This window comes from Mus caroli, unplaced genomic scaffold, assembly GCF_978045245.1.
Source record: "Mus caroli unplaced genomic scaffold, Mus_caroli_1 scaffold_14, whole genome shotgun sequence".
NCBI lineage: Eukaryota > Metazoa > Chordata > Mammalia > Rodentia > Muridae > Mus > Mus caroli.
The window spans coordinates 96,613,015-96,637,351 of NW_028227269.1; the positions used below are offsets into that span (position 1 = coordinate 96,613,015).

The 24,337-nt window shown below is 40.5% G+C and overlaps 1 protein-coding gene across 4 annotated transcripts in view; it reads left to right on the forward strand.

Annotated features, from left to right (window-relative positions):
• The first annotated feature begins 11,366 nt into the window (after positions 1-11,366).
• Positions 11,367-24,337, forward strand: part of Spata7 (spermatogenesis associated 7) — a 50,859-nt gene continuing 37,888 nt past the window's right edge. Inside the window, exons 1-4 of one of the 4 annotated variants that reach the window (XM_021178896.3) lie at positions 11,367-11,550; positions 15,547-15,621; positions 17,868-17,963; positions 20,854-20,901. In XM_021178896.3, coding sequence (XP_021034555.1) covers positions 11,532-11,550; positions 15,547-15,621; positions 17,868-17,963; positions 20,854-20,901 — 238 coding nt within the window. In that variant the 5' untranslated portion in view covers positions 11,367-11,531. The remainder of the gene's footprint in view (positions 11,551-15,546; positions 15,622-17,867; positions 17,964-20,853; positions 20,902-24,337) is intronic. The other 3 variants (XM_021178898.3, XM_021178897.3, XM_085830608.1) reach the window with 3 other exon arrangements.

A 24,337-nucleotide genomic window follows, 5' to 3' on the forward strand; every position in this document is an offset into this window, starting at 1 on the left:
CCTAAATCTTCCCTCTTTAAAGAGCAGCATGCGTTATTCTCTGACATGACATGGGGCACCATTGAGTCCAGTTTCTCTCCCTCCCTTAAGTTGATTCCTTTGCCCTTGACCTAAAATGACTGCCACTTGCCTTAAGATGAAGAACAATTATTTCACCCTGGAAAAATATGCTCGCTTATTTATTTATTTATTTATTTATTTATTTATTTATTTATTGGAAAGGCAAGGAAAAGTAACATCATTTATTTATTCATTCATTTATCCATTTATCCATTTATCTATTTATTTATTTATTTATTTATTTATTTATTTATTTATTTATTTATGGGAAAGGCAAGAAAAAGTAACATCAATGGCTTCCATAAACTGAAAAACTGCCACGTATTACTTCTGTAATAATTATGCACTAGGCACATGGTCTTTAGATCACGTTTCCCTCAGAACGTGATGGGATTCTCTCTGATTCTCTTACATGCTCTCCGGTCATTCAGAGCTTTTAGCTGCTTCAAACGGATCATCAGGAGTTGGATTCCTTCAGAGATCCTGCCAAGTGGCAAGTGGCAGTCTACAACCATTAAGCGTAGACTGGAATCAACTTACTTTGAACCAGGCTCTGCTGCTATTGGCTCCACGTGCTTAATGAAGGACCTGGTTTCTTCACCTGTAAAACACCATTATGCCCGTGAGACTGGCAGAAGGGACAGCACATATTCATGGTTTACAGAGAGCTTGGCTGTCACAGTTTCCCTCTCCTGACGCTGACCCTGGTTGAAGACTCAAGTGCAATAATTCATGAGAAAAGTAATCTCACTAGGTGTCCAGCAGGGTATAGAAGTGAGACAGAGAAGAGAAGGAAGCCAAAGGAGAGGGGTTTTCTATTGAGTAAGTTACCACTGTCAGCAGATAGGATTCCATTCATCAGGGACCTCAGTCAACAGGAAAGAGCAGAGTGTATCCTTGCCAGGGTGTGAGGGAGCTCTGCAGTTTAGCCTCGTCTGTGTAGTTCTTGTCCGAAGACTGTTAGAGCCTTAGCTAGTTAGTTCCTTGGCCCTCTGCCAGGCCCCAGAGGCCAGGTCTTTAGGCCAGGCACGGTGGCACACATATTTAACCCCGGTGTTTGGGAGGCAGAGGCAGAAGGATCTCTGTGAGTCTGGTGCCAGACTGGTCTACACAGTAAGTTCCAGGGCTAGTCAATCCTACATAGTAAGATTCTGTTTCCAAATGAAAAAATGTTACTTTAAATTATATTTTATCTCATTTATCAATGACAGTTTTAAGACTGGTTTGTCTAAGGTGAAACACTTAAGCAACCTCACCTTCTCCATTTTGTGTGAACATGAGGATTTATAAACATCACTTTTCTACTATTTGGGTAGCATGTGCTAAGGGAGGAAGCATGATTAATCAAGACCCTGGGATCCTTTGTCTCGCTGCCCATTCCCTGACTTAGTAAGCACTAAATCAGGAGCCAGGGAAACAGGTCTGTAGGATCATAATTTATCTTCTCCAGGATCCTTTTGATTTAGTGTTTGCTGGCTTCCTCCTAGCCCCTCCAAAAGCTTCTTTAAAAAATGAAATTATGGACTGGAGAGATGGCTTGGTGGTTAAGAGTGCTCTTCCAGAGGATCCAGGTTCAGTTCCCAGCAATGGTGTTGTTTCACAACCAGCAATAACCCACCCAGGGGGCCTCTTCTGACTTCCATGTGTAGAAGGCATGAATGTGATATGCATGTATAAATATATATGTTATACATATAACATATATATTCAGTAAAACAAATCCATACACATAAAAATAAACCTTAGAGAAGACAGGGTTTTTTTAAAGATTTATTTATTTATTTTATGTGTATGAGTACACTGTAGCTGTACAGGTGGTTGTGAGCCTTCATGTGGTTGTTGGGAATTGAATTTAGGACCTCTGCTCTCTCCGGTCAACCCCACTCACTCTCTGCTTGCTCCGGCCCAAAGATTTACTTATTATTATAAATAAGCACACTGTAGCTGTCTTCAGACACACCAGAAGATGGCTTCAGATCTCATTACAGATGGTTGTGAGCCACCATGTGGTTGCTGGGATTTGAACTCAGGACCTTCGGATGAGCAATTGGTGATCTTACCTGCTGAGTCATTTCACCAGCCCAAAAAGACAATTTCATACTGTTGGATAATTTAGATTTTGCTTTAAAACACAAAGCATTAAGAATACTAATTGTTTTTTAAGATTTATTTATTTATTTATTTAATGTATATGAGTACACTGTAGCTGTGCAGATGGTTGTGAGCCATTATGTGGTTGCTGGGAATTGAGGATCTCTTGCTCCAGCCCAAAGATTTATTTATTATTATATATAAGTACACTGTAGCTGTCTTCAGACACACCAGAATAGCGTGCCAGATCTCATTACAGATCGTTGTGAGCCACCATGTGGTTGCTGGGATTTGAACTCAGGACCTTCGGAAAAGGGCGTCAGATCTCATTACAGATGGTTGTGAGTCAGTGCTCTTAACTGCTGAGCCAGCTCTCCAGCCTCAAGAATGCTAATTGTTTACAGAAAAAGAGTTTACAGCAAGGCAAGAGAGAAAATAAGCTGAGTCAAATAAGAGACAGAATGATGTCTGAGGGGTCAAGGGTCACGCTCACCTCCACTCTCTAAGCTTGTTTGCTTAACCATTCTAAAGGAGTTACTTCTAAGCAAATTGTTACATTTGGATATAAAATGGCCATAGGTCCCATAGGCTCATGTGTTTGATCAGCTAACTGATCTCCTCCTGGGGACACTGTTTTGGGAAGGTTGCATAAACTTTTGAACATGGAACCTTGCTGGCAAACAGAACCACAGAACAGGACTTACGTGTTATAGCCTGGTCTAGTTCCACAGAACAGGACTCGTGCATTATAGCCCGTCCAGTTCCAGCCCAAAAGTTCCCATCGACGGGGCTGCAAGCTGCCAGGAACCTCACCATGCTTTTCTCGCTGTGATAGACTGCACCTCTCAACACATGAGCCAGAATAAGCCCTTCTTCCCTTAACTTGCTCCTTGGAAGATATTTGGCTCAAGTGAATGAGAAACATAATCTCTAAATTCTTTTCTTAAGTGGAATTGTCTGGCTAGATGAACAACTTGGTTGTAACTTTTGTTTTCCTCTTTGTGTGTGTGTGTGTTGTTGTTGTTGTTGTTACGATCTGTTCTCAGGGGCAGTGCCATCTATCTATAAACAGAGAATGAATGCCTTCAGTACAAATAATTGGATCCTTAGGCTGGGTATCCTTCTAACTCATTGTGACAGTTGATCGGCAGTAGAAGAGTATATAAAACGTCCCTAGGCTATAAGAACACGTTGCCTAGTAACCAACAAATGAGTGAGTTATCTTCATAGAGACTTGTTCTCTTAATTGAATGAAAATTTTTGAAGAGCACAGCTGGGAAGAAACAAAGACAGAGGACTGTGACAATTATCAGTGGACCTGATGTTGAAATCTTGGCAGCCTTCACCAAAAGGTCAAAATGTGAATAAATCTGGTAACATGAAGCCAGCCAAGCTGCCTACTGAAATACAGTCTTGTGCACTTGTCAAACACAGGGGCAATAAAACTGGATTGTGGGAATAAGCATATTAAAATGTGTAGGGAGGGATGGAGAGGAGGCTCAGCAGTTAGGAGTATCAGCTATGGGTCTCAGAGGACCCATATGGTGGCTCATAGCTATCTGTAACTCCAGTTCCAGGGCATCCAACATCATCCCCTTCTGGCCTGAACAGACACTGAACTTACCCAGTGCACAGACATACACATAAAATAAAAGTAAAACTATTTTAAAGTGCAATCTAAGCACTATGGCAGTGTTTCTTAACCGTCCTAATGCTGCGTTAATATAGGCCCTCATGTTGTGGTGACACCCCACACACACACACACACACAAACCATAAAATTATTTCATTGCTACTGCATAACTGTTATTTTGCTACTGTTATCAATTGTAATGTAAACACCAGCTCTTCAGGGTATCTGATATTCAATCCCCATGAATTATTTTTTTGATGCCCGCAAAGGGGTCACAACCCACAGGTTGAGAACCGCTGCAATGTGTAGTGGGTTGAATCTATAATCTATAATCTATAATCTCAGAACTCAACCCAAAAAAAATATCATGAGCTAAAAGCCAATTTGGAGAAACCATGTCTCAAAACAAATAAACAAAAACTAAGGGCTAGGTAGATATTAGCAATAGAGAGCTTGCTTGTCTAGAAAACATAAGACCCTGAAGTACAATGTTCAATATCTAATACCACAAAACTACATAAAACCCTATGTGGCTCATAAGAGTGGTCAGGGACAAGAGTCTGTTTATGTTCGGGGATCAGTGTTCTCTCTTGCTTAAGATAAGTCAGAATGATCACTTGAGGTCAGTAGATCTTATTATCCCTGTTTGTATACCTGTATTCCCATTAGACACATATCACTTCATAAAGAATTATAGACATTCCTACTGTCTCTTGCTTTAAACAATAAAATTAAGAAAAATCAAATTATAGGTTGACAATGATGGAGATTGTTTTTTATCCACTGGGGACTTTTAGATCATAGCAAAAGCTTCCCCTGCCCTTGAAAGAGAAGCTCTCGTTCTGCCTTTAACTATAACTGAAACAACCCAACCCAAGAGTCATTTCTTACAGTGTTTGCACCTTACAGTCCCTGGGTAAGAGGCCTGTGGGTTAATATTGCTTGCACGTCGTCGTTGCTGATTTTTCTCACTCGGATGGCGCTTAAGCCTTTCCTAAAGCCCCCTCTAGTGACAAGCAGAGAATTAATCCATTTCAGATCAATAGCCACACACTTTAAACGTACATTGTGTCGATTGCCTTTTAAATGAATCACATTGAGAAATGGCTTAAAGGGGGTGGGGGAGCTCAGATTCCCTAGAAGTTTTCAGTCACTGAAACGTAAAGGACTTTGTACAGAACTGAGGCCACACAAAGCACCCACACATCTTTTCATTCTAAATGTTTGAGGACACACAGCGTGCTCATGTATCTTTTCATTCTATATGGTTTTACTTGGCCCTGATGGATAATCCAAAAAGAGTCCATGATTTTCCTTCTTTTTGTCCTTTAGAACCTTCAGGATTAAGATATGTTAGTAGAGGGGCTGGAGAGATGGCTCAGTGGCTGAGAACACTGGCTGCTCCTCCAGAGGAACTGGGTTCAAATTTCAGCACCCACAAGGCGACTCACAACCATCTAAAACGTCAGTCCCAAGGGATCTGAAGCCTTCTGGCCTCCATGGACACCAGGCATGCACATGGTGCACAGACAGACAAGCAAAATACTCATTCACATTAGAAGAAAAAAAAAAACACTAAAACTAAATAACAAAAAACCTTCATGGTCAGGAGAGAAAGCTCAGCAGGCAAAGACACTTGCCACCAAGCCTGATAGCCCAACAGTGGGAGGAGAAAACTGGCCCTCTAACTCCAACACACATGCTGTGATATGTGTGCACATACATACATACATATATACATATGCAAACATAAATAAATACAGTGTGATTTAAAATGTTAAATGTCATAATAATATTTTATAATAACTCAATAAAAGCAATGATAGAGCTTTGACCTTTTGTCTCTTGTGTCACTTTTCTGCATTCAGTGGATAATTTTCACTGACACTTCTAGGCACGTCCAGAGGTAAGCACCATTTTAGGAGCATTCTGTACTGTGAAATGTACTAGCTACAAAATAGAAATTAAGTGTACAATAATAAAGCATTAAAATATAACGAACACAGACTACATGTTTTATAAGGTTAGATGGTACATATTGTTTATACATAATTGTTTTTATTTATATTACCACCCCAGAGGCTTAGAAATTATACAACTCGAGAGATCTAATTAAACCATTAAAATAAGAGAAGAGCAGGCTGGGGAGTTGATTGGCTCAGTAGTTAGAAGCATGTCTTGCTCTTACAAAGGGTTGGAGTTCGAGCCCAGTACGCACACGGTGTCCCACAACTGCCTACAACTCTAGTTCTAGGAGACTCAAGTCCTCATCTGGACTCTGAGGACACACACAAGTGCAGTCACACACACACACAAATAAAAAAATAAAAGCAGAAAATTTAAAGCCACTCTATTCTCAATAGAGAGAAGACATAAGATAAAAAGTGGCCTAAGACAATATCAAAACGAAATCCAAATCATAATTTTGAGCATCTTTTCAACACATACACAATGAAACCATTGTCCTTCACTGGACAATTTACTCAAGAGGATCATATTTTTCTTTCCTAAACATGGATGTGTCAATTTCTGAATATGAATAACAGCAATCTATTACTGAAGTAATTTCTGAATGTGGAAAAGATCCAGCAAAGGGTCTTCAGAATCATGTCTCCTTCCCAGAGGTCAACATAACTAGTACTGATCCCAAGTGAAAAGGTCTCTTGGGAGCTTAACCCCGCAATAATTTATACCAGCTATGTATGTGCCTGTGGTCAAGACTTGGATTGTCTCTGAGAAAAGGTGTTGTCTCTTGTTCACACACAGAGAGTAAAACCCAAGGACAAGTTAAATTTCACTTGCAGTAATATATTCATTGCAGAACTGGAAATTAACTGACCCTGTTGCGTTCATTCTTGAAAGGACAGAACAACATTGAGGCTTTAAAGAGAAACACCAAACCGAGGATGGTTCTCAGAGAGAGTCAAACACCAGGCACTGCTAACTTCAAGGCCTTCTCCCGTCTCCTGCCCTCTCCCAACCAGGCAGCCTCTTTCCTACTTCAAAGTAGAGTATGCTTTTTCTTTCATTGGAACTAGGTTTTTCCATACAATATATTCTGATTACAGTTTCCTCGCCATTACTCCTCCCAGTTCTTCCTTGCCTCCTCTCCCATCCAGATTCACATAGACTTTTGGTCTCTTGTTGGAAAACAGGCATCTAAAGAATAATAGTAAAATACAATAAAACAGCTGGGCATGGTGGCGCACGCCTTTAATCCCAGCACTCGGGAGGCAGAGGCAGGTGGATTTCTGAGTTCAAGGCCAGCCTGGTCTACAAAGTGAGTTCCAGGACAGCCAGGGCTATACAGAGAAACCCTGTCTCAAAAAAACCAAATAAATAAATAAATAAATAAACGAACAAATGAGAATAATACAAAAACAAGAAAAATAGACAAAGAAAAACCATAATAATAAAAAATACATGTAGAGACATACATGTTCACACACACAGGAATTCCATATTTTAAAAAAAATACCCACAAAAATGGAAGCCATAATATATACCCAAAGGACCCAGAGCAGAATATTTTTATCTGCTTTGATAAGAGGAGCTCGCATCTCTTTCTAGTGACCCAAATTGTTGTGTTGCCTTCTTCAGTTTGCCCTCTAAATTTCAGCTCTCGTCCAACTCAGCAAATGCTTACTGGAGACTGATTATGCACAGCATTACAAGCAAGGTGAATTTTTAAGTTGCTAATGGTGTAATAAATGCCTTAGGGAATCTTAGAATTTTAAGTAACAATGAGTAGGAATAAAATTTTCTGCTTTCTACATACTATCCAATTCTGTCTTTTAAAAAAGATTTTATTTTTAACTGAGTATGTGTGGGTGTACACACATCAGTGAAGGAGTCATTGGAGGCCAAAGGTATCAGATGCCCTGAAGCTGAAGTTAATTGTGAGCTGCTGGATGTGGTAGCTGGGAACTGAGCTTGGGTCCTCTGCAGGAGCAGTAGATGTTCTTGACCTCTGGGCCACAGCTGCAATCTCCCTTGGTCCCCTTACTCTGCATCATCCAAACTATTGTTGGAGACATAGAATCATCGTATTTCAAGTCCAATTTTCTCTCCTCCCTATGTCTTAACATACCACTATTCTGAGCATTGTCAGAACTTGGATTCTGGTTTGTTTTTGTTTTTTGTTTTTTTTCTAGTAAAATTCTTTTTTTTATTTTAAACAAATTTTTATTAAATATTTTCTTCATTTACCTTTCAAATGTTATCCCGAAAGTCCCCTATACCCTCCCCCTGCCCTCCTCCCCAATCCACCCTGTACTGGGGCATATCATCTTTGCAAGACCAAGGGCCTCTCCTCCCAATGATTGCCGACTAGACCATCTTCTGCTACATATGCAGCTAGAGACATGAGCTCTGAGGGTACTGGTTAGTTCATATTGTTGTTCCACCTATAGGGTTACAGACCCCTTTAGCTCCTTGGGAACTTTCTCTAGCTCCTGCATTGGGGGCCCTGTGTTCCATCCAATAGATGATTGTGAGCATCCACTTCTGTATTTGCCAGACACTGACATAGCCTCACAAGAGACAGCTATATCAGGGTCCTGTCAGTAAAATCTTGCTGGCATATGCAATAGTGTCTGCATTTGGTAGCTGATTATGGGATCGATCCCCGGGTAGGGCAGTCTCTGGATGGTCCTTCCTTCCTTCCTTCCTTCCTTCCTTCCTTCCTTCCTTCCTTCCTTCCTTCCTTCCATCTCAGCTCCAAACTTTGTCTCTGTAACTCCTTCCATGGGTATTTTGTTCCCCGTTCTAAGGAGGAACGAAGTATCTACACTTTGGTCTTTCTTCTTCTTGAGTTTTGTGTGTTTTGCAAATAGTATCTTGGGTATTCTAAGTTTCTAGGCTAATATCCACTTATCAGTGAGTGCATATCATGTATGTTCTTTTGTGATTGGGTTACCTCACTCAGGATGATGCCCTCCAGATCCATTTGCCTAAGAATCTCATAAATTCATTGTTTTTAATAGCTGAGTAGTACTCCTGGGTTTTTTTCCTCCTTTCATTGTTATAGGATTTCTGCTTTACTTTCCTTAAGCCTAGCTCTCTTCATATTTGGCTCTTCTGAAACAGAAGTCTTAGAAAAGAAAACCCTGACAACATGCAGAGTACCACATTTTCTTGGACAGGCAATGTCCATATCATAACACTTTTATATGCACGACTTCCAGCATCCCTTTCATTTACATAAACAGGGACCCGTGGCTCAGCCAGGCTTAAAATTTAATTCATGATCAAACTTGTAAGCTATCTTAGCTATCTTATTTCTATTGCTATGATAAAACACCTCCACCAAAAGCAACTTAGGGATAAAATGGTTTGTTTCAACTTACAATTTACAGTGTATCATGAAGGGAAGTCAGGACAGGAATTCAAGGCAGGAACCTAGAAGCTGACCCTGGAGGAACACTACTTACCAGCTTGCTCCTCAAGGCTTGCTCAATTTGCTTTTCTACACAATCCAAAGCCATATTACAAAATATTTTTTTTATTCAACTGATGTAGTTATATTCTTGGAGGCTAACTGCTAAATAAGCTCACCCTTGCTAGGTCTTTCTGAACTCCAGTTGACTGGTTTAACTCAGCTATTCTAGCTCAAACTCCTCCCTCACCAAGATGACTGATTCAAACTGGCTTCTCTCAGCTTCTCACTGAATTGCTCTGTTTGGCTTCAAACTAACTCTGGAAATTTATTCTAATCTTCTTGATCCTTCTCTGGCTTTACCTGCCTCTGTGGACCTGCACTGAACTGCATAAACTCACGAATGAACTCCAGTCCACTTCACCACACTCACTGCACTGACCCCAACTGACTGAATTCAACTACACTGACTCACTGACCTGCCCTTTCAAACATGCTCCTTCCTTCTGTAAACTAACCTTACTTTCATTGCTTGGGATTAAAGGTGTGTCTATTCCAGCCAGAGTAGCCGTGTTGCTGGATTGAAATTCCTCTATACGAGCTGCCTAGAGATAGCACTGTCCACAGAGTTCTATAAAGGAGCAGAACCCAACAGAATGACTCTGTGTGTGTGTGTGTGTGTGTGTGTGTGTGTGTGTGTGTGTGTACTTATTAAGTCAGCTTACAAATAGCAAACACAGCTGAATTACAGCTGAGAGGCTGAGAACTCAGTAGTTTCTTCATCCTTGAGTGCCTTTGTAGTCAGAGTAACCCCCCACCCCCACCCCATGGTGACCATCTCTCACTGGGGAGGCTGGCATAGTTGCTCTGTCCACAAGGCTGGATGCCTCAGCTGTCCTGATCTGGTGAAAAAAAAAAAAAACTGAAAGAGAGAGCTGCTGATCCTTAGATCCTGATAGAAAACTGAAAAGAACTGGTTCTGGTGTGGAAGGATTCAACCACAGCAGAAGAAGAAAGCAACTTGAAGAAAGGACAAGCCAGAAGCCAGAAGAGGTGAGCTATCTTCCTTTTCAGCCATGACCATTTACATCTGGACTGCTAGTAGACAATAACACCTTCAGTCAGAGTGGGTCTTCCAAATCATTTATTTATTTATTTATTTAATGCATATGAGTACACCATTGCTCTCTTCAGATATACCAGAAGAGGACATCAGATCCCATTACAGATGGTTGCGAGCCAACATCTCAGGACCTCTGGAAGAGCAGTCAGTACTCTTACCCGCTGAGCCATCTCCCCAGCCCCTTCCGAATCACTTAAGGCAATCAGGAAAGCCTCCCTATTCTGGAGGTTCTAACTTTCATTAGGGTGCCATAAAAATCAACCATAATATCTAGACGCTCAAAGTTCGCAAATCTGGCTCGGAATCCGGTATGCTTCCTGTGACTCCAGAGGTTCTCAGATGGGATGTAGTTTCCTCCTCAGGCAACCTTTGGCAATACCTAGTGACGTTTTTGGTTGCAATTAGGTTGCAATCAATGGGTTGTGGTCTTCTAGTGGGCAGAGCCCAGGAATACTGCTATATGATACCACAACAAGGACTTACCCATCCAGCCTAAAAGTTCAAGAACGGGTTGCTGAGAAGCCTAGCGGGACAGAATGCTTTCTGCACTCCCTCTACCCCGTTCTGATCTTATTTCCATGGATACACAATTAACTACTGCAAAAATGAACAACTCGCAGAAAGCAACGGAATGCATCCACCCTTTTCTCACTGCCTTCTTCCATTCAAAATGAACCGATCTTTGCTGCTTTAAAGATAAAGGGAGAGCGAGTGCAGGAGCTGAGGAACTCAGTAGGCAGAAAGGAAATTCACACTAATTGCAATGCTTACAATACAAACTTGGGGTTTGGGGGGGGGAGTAGCTGCAAGGTCTTGCTGTGTCAAGAGCGCTTGCGCTGCAAGCTTGGGGACTTGAGTTCGAATCACAGGCATCCAAGTTAAAAGTGGGTATGGTGGCAGAAGCAGATATGACTTGCTTTCCGGACAGTTCACTCTGGATAACTGCCAGGCTCCCAGAACAACAGATTGGGACCGGTGGCCATCCTCCCGCGGGCTGCTGGCACTTCCTGTAGGCGGGAGTGCTGTGGGCGGGGCGGGGCCTAGGAGCACACGTCCCTATGTTGTGACGTCATAATCTGTAGCCGCGGAGCCGGCCCTTAGCAACCGCCCTGACGACCGTCGCTGTGACCCTTTGCGCCCCCGCGGTCCTGGTCTTTTCCTTTTCACCTCCGCTGCGGGGGGGAGCTCAGCTTGATCCCAGTAAGAACCAAGGGGACACAACCGCGGAGGCCGCAGGAAGACTAAGCATGGATGGCAGCCGGAGAGGTAAGGGACTGCGCGGGTCCAGGCTGCCCATGGCCTTTAAGGTCGCCTGCCACCTCCTTCAGTGTCGCAGGGTAATGGCTGGAACTAGAAAGGCCCTGAGCTCAGGGCGACTCCGCATGCCCGGCTCTTTGATTTCCAGCCTGATCTTGAGTTTGTCGCCCTGACATCCATCCCCTGATCCTGGGACCCTGCAGCCTGTATCACTTGGGTATCTTCTAGGCGGAATACTAGCCTGGTCTTTGAAGTCTGACCTGAGCCCCAGATCAGGCCGGCTGCTTTCACAGAAACGACCCTCAGTTTCCTCATCTTGAATGTAGTGGGTAAATACCCATGCCACGGAGTTCTTGGGGATTAAGTGCAGATAATATACAGCAAGCTCGAGGTGCATTTTAAGTACATGAAATCTTCCACTCCCTCCCTCCCTCCTTCTCTCCCTCCCTCCAGAACTGACTCACCCAGAGCTGGTTATAATTCAGTGGCTCCAAGGTAGGAGCTGGGATACTGCATTTGTAATAAACTTCCAATGTGGCTGGTCGTTGGACTGAATGTTTAACAGCAAAAGACTACCCATAATAACAGTGTACACCTGAGTCAAGTGGGGTGTGTGAAGTAGTTTGTGACCTCTACCCATAAATCGTTGCAAATCAGTCTAGTCGAAGTATTCTTTCTTAAGACCGAAATAGGCAACACACCCACCCCCACTCACACAGAGGACTGGTGCTGTCTATTTAAACTGTACCTTTGAATCGACCTGCTAATGATTAATTAAACCTTGCTTTCATCTTGCATGCACCTTTATTCTACAATAATTGATCAAAATAAGTGTTTTGCTTAGCATACAAGGTCAGCGGGGAGGGTATTCAGACACCATCCCAACCTAAGCTCTAGAGACACACACACCAAATGCTGTTACGGTCTTCAGAAATGGTTACAAAATAAACTTGAAACCTTTGCAGTGTCCCACCCGTAACCCAACACTTGTTCACACACAAATCCTGTTAAATGGGTATTATTTATATTTTGAAATGAATAAAACAAAAGATTATAAATAATTCCCCTAGTGTCATGGTTGGTCACAGAACAAGCCCCAGACTAAGAAGCTAAAACCCTCAAGTTCTTTTACTTACATTTGTTTAGTAATAGACTTTGTGAGGTTTTGGTGTTTATTTTTAAATGAGGTGACAAATGTAAAAGGGTTTATACTTTTAGGTGACTTCAGTTTTAGCCCATAACACATATTAATAACATTGTTCCTGGTATAAATGTTATATTCGATAAGTATCTGGGCCAGTTTTTATATACTAAATTATAAGTAACCATTCATTTAGTTGAAGCTTCAATGCTTAATTTTAGTTTAAAGTAACCCATCTTAGATTTTATTAGTTCCCTCAGCTATTTCAGAATACTAGATACTAAAGATACCCAAGGAAAAACATTCCTCACTTCCTCACAGTAAGCAAATTCTTTTGTGAGGTCAGCCTTCAAGAGTGTGATACGGCAGAAAGCCATCAGCCTGAAGAACAGCTGGTCTTGTATCTAGTCTCTGATAGCAACTAGTGAGGTCTTGTATCTAGTCTCTGATAGCAACTAGTGAGGCGTCCTGCCAGTTACTTTGCCAAGCCTTAGTTTTTGAAAAATGGGGAGGTAGGCTTGATCACCTGTAAGGCTCTGTTTCCAGTGTCTGACGGGGGGGGGGGGGGGAGAAAGGGGAAAAAAATGAGACTATTGGTCCACCATTCATGGACAACCTGTCGGGACAGCCAACTGAGAAGAGCTTGGGAAAGGTTTTTTAATCTGTCATTCCCTTGGAAATACCTTTAAAAGTGACCTAGTCCTAAAATTGCAGAAATGTTGGGAAAGTCCTGAAACACCATTTTTTTTTCCTCAGTGAAGTTTCTTCTGATTGCTAATAAAATCAAATTGTCTAGGAAACCGAGCTGAAGAATTTGACTGCCCCACCAACACCACATCCATCTCATGCAGCAATTTTTAGTCTTAATTTAGACAAGACTGCTCTTTTTCTGGGCATTTAGCTTGAGACTGCTTTCAGATCATTCTGGGTCCAGTCAAGATATAGAACCTGTGCCTAAGTTATTTAAATGAGTAGAAAGGATTGTTAAACAGTCATAAAAGTAGCTATAAGTAATAATTACTACAGTATTACCTAACACTTGCATTGGCAAAAAAAAAAAAAAGTCATATCAAGAAACAGAAAAATGTCCGCATTGGAGGGAGCAATGCCTGAGAGAGGGCCCAGGTGAAATGACTTGTCTAGGCCTCACTGCAGCCCTGTGAGTTTTAACATGACATTTATCTGTTAGGAATGTTAGAAACCAGTGAGTGCATATCTTAATGTAAATAAATGAAGAAGAAACAACCAAAAAAAGCTGCCTGGGGATTACAGTATTCATGTTCTATACAGTAGTTATAACAACACTGAAATTCTGCTCCTTTTTAAATATCATTACCAAACACAATTAAATTGTGGAGAAAGAAATTATTTTGTGATGGTGTCTATGTAATTTTCTAATCCCATGAAGTCTGAAAGAACAGACACTATTTTTACATTCTTGGAATTCTCTTTAAATATAGTGTGTTTAGTTGGGTACATTGGTGTGTGCCTGTGATTCCAATTGCTTGGATGGCTGAGGCAGGATCACTTGAGTCCAGGAATTCAAGACCAGCCTTGGCCTGGGCAGTATAGTAAGACCTAATCTCAAAAGAAAATAATATAATAAATATAACTCAAAATATATATTATCTCAAAACAAAAATCCAATGTGTCAGTAGTGAACAAAATAAAATCATTATATATCAAGTGACATAAATGATCTATTGATCACTTCATCCAGTAAAAATAAAGTCTCAAAGTAAACCATTCTGAAAATAACTTAGTTTGAAAACAGTTCAGTGGAGAGCACTTGCCAGGCACAGATCCCCAATACATACAGTGCTTCACATAAAATAGTTTGTTTTCTTTAAAAAAAAAAAGGGGGAGGTGTGCACCTGTGTGTCGGTTGGGAGCTGAGGTCAAGTGTCTCCCCGGTGTTCTCCACCTTTATCTTTTAAGACAAGGCCTCCCACTATTGTATGTCTATTCTGTGATGAACTATCTCGATGGGTATTCCCCAACAGTGGGAGCTTAAAGGTCTACATGCAGCGTAGGCACTCTCTCACTGAGACTCTTTACAGGTAATTTTAGGTTGTGTCAAGTTACAACTAAAACTGGCAGTGCCTTTTGAAGCTCATTGGTTCAGCTACAGTAGTTTGTCACAGAGTGTCAGGGACCTATCTGTGCCCACCCTATCCCCTCCAAAGCTGGAGTAAAAGCATGTGCTGCCAGGCCTGGCTTTTTATGTGGATTCCAAACTCAGGTCTTTCCTTGGTGCGTATTTGACGGCCACTTTATCACCTGAGCCATCCTCCCAACCCTTATTTCCTTAAAAAAAAAAAAAAAAAAAAAAAAAAAAAAAAAGTTCAATCTGTGGTCATAGGATTTTTCCTATTAGATAAATTTTTGTTGGTAGTAACATAACAATGATTTTTTTTTTTTTGAGACAGGGTGTTATTATTTAGCCCTGGCTGGATTTGAACTTTTTATATAGACCAGTCTAGCCTGGAATTCAAAGATCTGCCTGCCTCTGCCTCTGAACTGCTGGGATTATAGGTATGCACCACCATGCCTAGCTGAATAGCAACTTTATTTAAAAATAAATGTGTTGGGCTGGTGAGATGGCTCAGTGGGTAAGAGCACCCGACTGCTCTTCCGAAAGTCCAGAGTTCAAATCCCAGCAACCACATGGTGGCTCACAACCATCCGCGACGAGATCTGGCGTCCTCTTCTGGAGTGTCTGAAGACAGCTACAGTGTACTTGCATATAATAAATAAATCTTTAAAAAAAAATAAAATAAATGTGTTATTTTTAAAATTCTATATTGTTTTTTATGAAAGTTGTGTTTCCCATGTCCTAATTTGTCTTTTTTTGTTGTTGAAAGTCAGAGCAACCTCTGTCCTCCCCAGATACAGCCCACCATGCCTGTTTACAGGACACCTGAGCACCAAGAGTAACGGTAAGTGAGCGACATACAGCTGAAGCCGTGTTAGAAACTCACTGTTCTCTGTGCTGGGCGGTCCGTGACCTGAGGACACAGCTCTCTTAAGAGACACTTGCCTGCACTTCATATCAGCAATTAGAACTAAATGTCGTAGGCATTCTTTGGACTCAGTTTGGGGGTCATAATGTCGAACTATTGTTGTGCCCTGATTGTGAACCTAGCTGCCCCTGCTTTCCCACCCTGCCACAACCAGGGGCTACTTTTGCCAGCACACGGTCTGGTTGAAAGCATGTCTGCCTTATTAAGTTGATGATTGTCAAGTGATAAAGGTGTCCAAAGTAAAATTTTAATATTAACCTAAAATAATTTTTGTAATTATAACTTAAATATTTTTGGCATTGGTTTTAGGAAAAACAATTTAAACCCATTGTTCTTATTTCTATGAAAAATATTTCATACTGTCCCCTCCAAATAAGAAAAAAAAATGATGAAATTTTTAATTATTTCATTTTATTTCTTTGTACCAAAGTGTATTCACAGAAACAGCTAGAAAAGCCTATTTAAAAAAATAAAACAAAAACAAAAACAAAAGCAAACAAAAACAAAAACAAAAAACAAGCAAACAAACAAACCTTTGAAGCAATATCTGGTGCTGCAAACCTGTAATACCAGTATCTGAAAGACTGAGGCAGGAGGATAGTAAGTTTATGGCATGCCTGGGCTGTAGCTTGAGATCAAGGCCATTCTGGGAACTTAATGAGAGCTTTTCTCAAAAAAAAAAAGTAAAAAGTGCTGGGGCTATATACCTCAGGGGTAGAGGGTTTGCATAGCTCCTAGGTTCAATCTTCTGGAGTGTATGCGCGGACACACACACACACACAAGCATGCACTTGCAGAGCTAATGCAGGCAGAGCACTTGTCAGCATGTAGCTGCATTGGTTCTTATCTCAGCAATGCCTCCTTTGCAGGAATATGACACAGATTTAATGCACAGCTCTGTCCTTCTATTAAATGGTGATAATAATGGCTAAAAAGAATTTTACTGGTAGAGAATGTGAGAATGCATGGCACGTGTCCGCCAGCCACCTCTTTGATAATAGCATGCTTGTATTCTGCGGAGTTTTCATGAATGGATTGATTTTGAAGTACTGAAGTACTGAAGGCTAGATCTAGGAGGGGAATCTGTTTCCTCGTAGAAGAATCTTTTCAAACCCTATATTCTATTTTACTGTTGAATTTTTTAAGTATATGCTCCTGTTATTTCTCAAAAATTTTCAGGGGCTGGGAAGGTAGCTCAGTGGATAAATAGATAAAGTACTTGCTGTGCAAATTTGAGAGTTGGATCCCCAAACCAATATAAACGCATGGTGGGAGTGGCAGCTCACCTGCCTGGGGAGATAGGGATGGGATGCCCAGAGCAAGCTGGCTAGTTAGACTAGCCTCATCGGCTGACCTGGCTTCAAATGAAAGATCCTACCTCACTAAATAAGATGGAGAATGACCAAGGAAGATTCCTGACACCTATACCTGTGTGCTCACTCACTGTTGTACACATACATGTACGCACACACATGTGACATACATAGGCATGCACATATACCACACACACATAAAAACATGTAAAAAGTGGTTTTAATGTTTAAGAATATGCCTCCATAGTGCTTTATGCTTATATATTGATGCTTAATGCTTCTAAGATTCACTTTAAACAATTTGAGAGAAGGTGGAAAAGTTCAATACATAGATTTAAAGCAGTCTGTGGATCTTGACTGCAGCTGTAAAGTCAGAGACTTACCTCTCTGTGACACTTACCGCACAGTCTCCATGGATAGTCTTGTGCTTTGGAACTTGTCTGATCTCTCAGGCTCAGTGGTTCATACATAATCAAGCAAATGATTGAAGATGTTTAATAATGAGATAAAGAGGTATAAAATAGTAATAATTTAAGAGTAGATTAACATTATTAATCTATTAGTAGATTATAGTTTAGATTATTTTAATAGATTATATTCTAGAATCTCTTTCCCAAACTCTCAAGCTTGTAAAACTTAACTCTTGAAGAGGCTGGAGCCCAGGTGATGAGTTGCTAGTCAGTGTTCCCAGGGCAAGACGACGACTGGACACAGAGCCATGACAGTGTGTGTATTCTCCGCCTCCTCCAGGGAAGTCCAGAACGGAACTGAGAATGACGTCAGTAACTGTATCTTTGATGTTTATGTTAAGTTTACATGTGTAATGATTAACTATGTTTTAATTTTTAGCTTTTTGCACTGACTCCTCTTCTCTCAGACTAACCACTCTCCAAATGGTCAAGAACCACATGGCTGTTCACTATAATAAAATCCTTTCAGCCAAAGGTAAACATGTGCAAATTTGAATTTCCTGTGCCCATGTAAACCCCAGCTTTACTTCTCATTATGATGAACCTGTGGCAAAGCGGTTTTTACATTATTTCAAAGGGGACTTGGATCTTAAAGTGGGATGCCAACTATTGATTATATCAATGGCAAAATTTATGTTAACAACATTTACAATTACATAATGCCTAGACAGCTCATTCAATGCATTTATTCTAATATTCTTTTGTTGTTAGAGATTGCTCATGTTTCTATTTGTGTTTAAAATTTTAGGTGTCTATATTGGGGCATGCTTGTGTGTGTGTGAGCAAGCAAGTATGTATTCAAGTGTGTATGCATGTGTGTGTATGCATATAGAAGCCAGAGGTCAACCTTAAGTGTCATTTGTCAGGAGCCATCCATTTTTTTAAGAGAGGGTCACTCACTGAGACCTTGAACTTGACATTTTAAGGCTAAACTACATAGGAGGCAGGCCCCAGAGATCCTCCTAACTCTGCCTCCCCAGGGCTGAGAGTACAAAAGTGTGCTGCCATGCCTGCATTTCACTAGTGACTGTGATGTCTTCCTAACACAAGATGTTACTATAAAGCCCAGGCTGACCTAACAGCAGTGTCCTTCCGCTTTGGGCACCTGAGGAACTGAATGCGCTGTGCTGCCGTTCTCAGCTGTATGCTGGTCTTAATATAATCTAACCTGCTCTCACTTAGGAAGTTACACAAAGAGGAGACTGGCTGCTATCCTTCCTTTATTATTGATTTTATTAAAAGATAACTTATGTAGAGTAAAATGCACTAGTTGTAAGTATATAGGGAAATACCTTGAAAATGTATATGTCTCTATAACCATGACAGTGTTGACAGTAAACAAGAGATCATTTAACTCTAGCATGTATGACCATCTTCCTGCCCCATGCTGTTGTTCAGTTCAGGAACAGAGAAGGGTGCATATATTTTAAATTGCTGCTAAGAAAAGGAGGGGTGTATTTTGTAGCATTTGGAAACAGTATGAGATTTGAATTTAGTGTCCATAAACACAGTCATGTTCATTCTTTTTCATACTGGCTGTAGCAGTCTTTGCACTGAAATGCAGAGTCAACTGGTTGAGACCGGCTGTATTACCTCAAAGAGCCAGAGATTTACCCTCTCTGATCCTGCGATAACAGTGTGCTGACCCCGGTATAGGACATTTCCAATATCCAAAAAGGTCCCCCTCATTTCTGAAGCTACCCATCTGTTCTCTGTTCCTACACTTTTGCCTTTTCTATAGAATAGAATAATATTTATACTTTCAGCCTGGCTTCTTTCAATGTACACAACACATTGAGGCACCCATGATGTGTTTATTGATATTTCTCCCTTAGTTTTTAGGTGGGTTGTAGGCAAACTGGAAAGCCAGCGCTGAGGATCCACCTACCTCCCCGTGGAGGTTCTGAGTGCACACCACCACATCTGGCTGTTTACATGGGTTTGGGGTTAGACCTCAGCCCTGTGCTTGCGCAAGTACTTTACCGACTGAGCCTTCTCCCCAGCCCTTAAATTTGTTTACTTTTGTTTATAAGTAGGATTCTAATTGATGGTGCATGTCTTTAATCCCAAGACTCAGGAGGTAGAGGGAGACAGATCTCTGAGTTACAGGTCAGGCTGATCCATGTAGTGAGTTCCAGGGGAGTCAGGGCTATGTAGACAGAATGTGTCTCCAAAAAAAAAAAAAAAGTATTCCATTTAATGAAGCTGTCATAATTGGTTGATTCACAGCTTGGAGAATATTTGGGTTGTTTTGACTCAGTCTGAGTTATTGGGAATCAAATGACTGTTTCGCATGGTAAATTTATTTTACTAGGAGCCATGGGTATGTTTATGGGTACGTTTAGCTTTGTGACGAGACCCTTTCCAGAGTGGCTGCTGGTTGTTTCCTTACGACTGCCCCCTCAGCAGCGCCTGCTGTTGCCAGGATAGAGCAGTGTCTCCTCTTTGTGAATACCTCCAAGGTTAAATATAAACTTTAATTTCACTAATTTATTTTACTAACTTTACCTAATTTTTATTTACTTTTGTGTGACTTGGATCTTGCTATGTAGTCTCAAGAGCTGAACTTTAAAATATTAGGTTATGTTTTAAATAATTGAAGAAAATAGTATATCGTGGCATTAAAATCATATAAAACCAAGCTCAATTTTCAGATACTTTAGGATTTGTATTTTAAACAGCGTGTTTAAGAGACCATTTTGTAATCTTAGGGTTTTCTGAATTTGTTTTCTTCTAGAAGCTTTTTGCTTGTGACTCTTCCTTTTAAGTCTGTGGTTCATTTTGAGTTTTGGTATATAGTATGAATAAAAGGTTACTGGTTTTTGCCTACTCAGATATTAAATTTCTGGTATCAATTACTGAAGAGTAATTCCCTATTGAATTACTTCAGCATCATTTGACCCAATGTATAAGTCTGTCTTGGGGTATAAATGTGCATATCTATATGTCTACCTTTCTGCCCGCAGCATCCTGCTTTGTTTTTGGAGCATCGAATTAGGTCTTGAAATAGGTATGGAGATGCTCCACTTTGTTGAAGTCTTTGCTTAATCGTGCTGGTGCACCATGATAAAGGCCTGGCATCAGCCACCAAAGCTCTGCTCATTCCTTGTTCAGTCTTGCCTATATTTTGTATTCAGTGGTTAAACTGCTATGTTTTCATGTTCACCAGTATTCTCTTCTACATTGTCCAATGAGCTGTTAATCCCACCTAGTATTTTTTATCTGCTATCTTATTTTTAATCTCTAGAAATACAATAATAAAGCAAAGAACTTCAAGTCTTCAGAGCATTTTGTGTTTATAAATTTAATGTTTCTCATTATTTATAAATATAAAGAATATTATTAAACATTTTTTTCTCTTTCAGCCGCAGTGGACTGCTCAATTCCAGTAAGTGTGAATACTAGCATCAAATGTAAGTAGTTTTTTTAACAAGATATCCCTTTAAAAATAGGTGAAGTAGACATAATTTGAGACTTGACATCCTAACTATTTCTAAGTGTCCATTTCAATGGCATTAAGTACTGTGTCTTTACAACATTGTGTTTACAACATTAAGTACTGTGTGTTGAGTCATCACTGCCATCCAGCTACCCTCGGCCACATGTGAGCCTGGGAACCACATGTCCACGTCTGCTTTATAAGTCCAGTTTCTCTCCAGTCCACTTTCCGTGAACTTTATGATTCTAAGTTCCTTGATTAAGGGAATTCTATAGTGTTTCCTCTGAGACCAGCACATTTTACTTGGTATAATGTTAACATCACTTATGCTGTAATGAATCAGAATCTTTTTTAGAAGTTTTTTATTGTCTGAGTTTGTATGATGTATATGTGAGCACATGAGCCATGGCATGCATGCAGAGGTCAAAGGACAGCTCTGTAGAGTTAGTTCCTCCTCCTAACTTTAACTGGGTCTACGACTCAAACTCAAATCACCAGACTTGTGTAGCAAGGCATTGCCCATGAGTCATCTCAGCAGCCCAAAGTCTTTCTTAAGGCTCAATAAAGTGATGTGTGCATGTGCCTCATTGTCATTAGCAGCTTCAGTTGTCTTCCATTGCTATGAGTAACAGTGAGGACACAGATTCAGAGGATATACCCAGAAGGGAGGTTTCTGTGCCACTAGTAACTCTCTCTGTGCTTTCTTGGAAACTGGCATGTTTTCTATGGCATCTGCACCGGTCACATGCAAGGCTTTCTGGTTTGGTTGCTTGGTTATCTTTTGTTTGGGGATTTAAAAAAAAAAATAATGGAATTGCTAAGAATGTAGGAAACAATAACAAAATGATAATAAATTTCAATTTATAAATGAGTTTTAAGCTGGCCAGTGGTGGTGCACACCTTTAATCCCAACACTCAGGAGACAGAGGCAAGCAGATCTGTGAGTTCAAGACTAGCCTTATCTACAGAGCATGTTCCAGGACAACCACAAAGAAGCCCTGTCTCAAACAAACAAAACAAAACAAAACAGGCAAGTGTGTACATATATATATATATAATGTATGTGTGTATGTGTATATATATATATATATATATATATATATATATATATATATATATATTGTGTGTGTGTGTGTTAAATATAAATAAATTAAACTTGCCAATCCAAAGATGTATAACAGCTGGTTCAATCTAAAAAGCAACAGGAAAAAAAGCGGCATGCTGTCTTAGGGGTCCTGGTGCTGTCTTAGGGGTCTTAGTGCAGATGTGAGGACACACTCTAAATGAAAGAATAAAGGGCAAAGACAGTGCACAGGGAGGAGAAACAAGAGAAATCAGCAGTGGTTGCCGTTAAAGGTTGGTAAAAACCTTTAAGTCAGAAGCTTTCTATAGAGAAAAAGATGGCCATGAAAAGGTACAATAGGAAGGTCTAGCAATTATATTCCAGAGCTCCTGAAATATAAAAAGCAATAGTAACAGAAAAATCTAAATCTCAAAACTGATAGCAATACAGTGATGGTAGGTCCCATATTCTACTTTCAGTAATGGCAAGAATATCCAAACAATATCAGTAAAGAAGCAGTTGAGGTGAATAACACAGTTAATGAAATGAACCTAACAAATATGCCAGACTTTCCACCAGGGTGTGATGCACATTTCCCTAAGAGCACATGGAACATTCCTGGAGTTTATCATATCAAGTTACAAATTTATCTTAGCATATTTCAGAAAATAAGAATCTTTTTAGCCAGAGTTTAATTAAAATAAAAATTAACAACAGAAGGTAATATTCACAAATTTGGAAACTAACTTTGAGTCCAAGGTAAAATAAAAAGAGAACTCTTGGTGGGATGTGTTGGTGCACACCTGTCACCCAGGAGGTGACACAGGGCCAGCCTGGGCTCCAGTGAGAAAATCTGCAAATGAAAACAAAAGCAAAAGTCCCAAACCTTAAAAAACAGCCACTCAGTAAGACTCAGCAGGGTCTGCACTAAGGTGCAGATGCCTGCACTATAGAGGACAAAGGACAGCAAATGACTTAAATGTAAGTCTTAGGAAACTGAAAACTAGTTCAGGCTGCAGCTCACTGGAACAGCACTTGCCTCACATAGAAGAGACCTCCTGTCAGCACAAAGAGGAAGTAGAAAACTAGAAAAGAAATTAACCCCCAGTTAGTGGACAGAAGGACATAAGAAAGATTAGAAAAGAGGGACAGAAAAACAACAGAATTAAAAAACAAAAACAAAAATAAAACAAATTGGTTTCCTGAAAATTGGCACTCTTAGCTAATCTTAGCTAGGCTGAAGAAAGAGAACAAAGACTCAAAGGAGAGAGAAAAAGTATTATGGACGTCTGTGAACAATTTACACTAACAATTGGATTGCCATGAAGAAAAGGATAGATTATAAGAAGCATACAGTCTAGCAAAACTGAACCAACAGTAGAAAACCTGAATAGACCATAAGGAAATGTAATCAGTAAGTTTGAAAAACCCTCAGTAAAGAAGAGCTGGGACCAAATGAGTTTCTATTCAGATTCCAAGATCTCCAGAGAAGGATGAAAACCAGCAAAGCCTAGAACTGCCAGAACAAGTGACTGCAGGCTGCTACAACCACTCTGGAAACTGTTTGGGGGTTCCTCAGAAAATCGGACCTAGAACTACCAGAGGATCCAGCAGTACTACTCCTGGGCATATATCCAGAAGATGCTCCAACTTGCAATAAGGGCACATGCTCCACTATGTTCACAGCAGCCTTATTTATAATAGCCAGAAGCTGGAAAGAACCCAGATGTCCCTCAACAGAGGAATGGATACAGAAAATGTGGTATATTTATACAATGGAGTATTACATAGCTGTTAAAACAATTTATGAAATTCTTAGACAAATGGATGAATCTGGAGGATATCATCCTTAGTGAGGTAACCCAATCACAAAAGAACACACATGATATCACAAAAGAACACACATGATATGCACTCACGGATAAGTGGATATTAGCCCAGAAGCTCAGAATACCGAAGATACAATTTGCAAAACTCATGAAACTCAAGAAGAAGGAAGACCAAAGTGTGGATACTTCAATCCTTCTTAGAAGTGGGAACAAAACACCCATGGAAGGAGTTACAGAGACAAAGTGTGGAGTAGAGACTGAAGGAATGACCATCCAGAAACTGCCCCACCTAGGAATCCATCCCTTAAACAACCACCAAACCCAGATTATTGCAGATGCCAATAAGAGCTAGCTGACAGGAACCTGAAAAGCTATCTCCTGAGAGGCTCTGCCAGTGCCTGACAAATACAGAAGTGGATGCTCACAGCCATCCATTGTACAGAGCACAGGGTCCCCAATGAAGGAGCTATAAAAAGTACCCAAGGAGCTGAAGGGGGTTTGCAACCCCATAGGAAGAA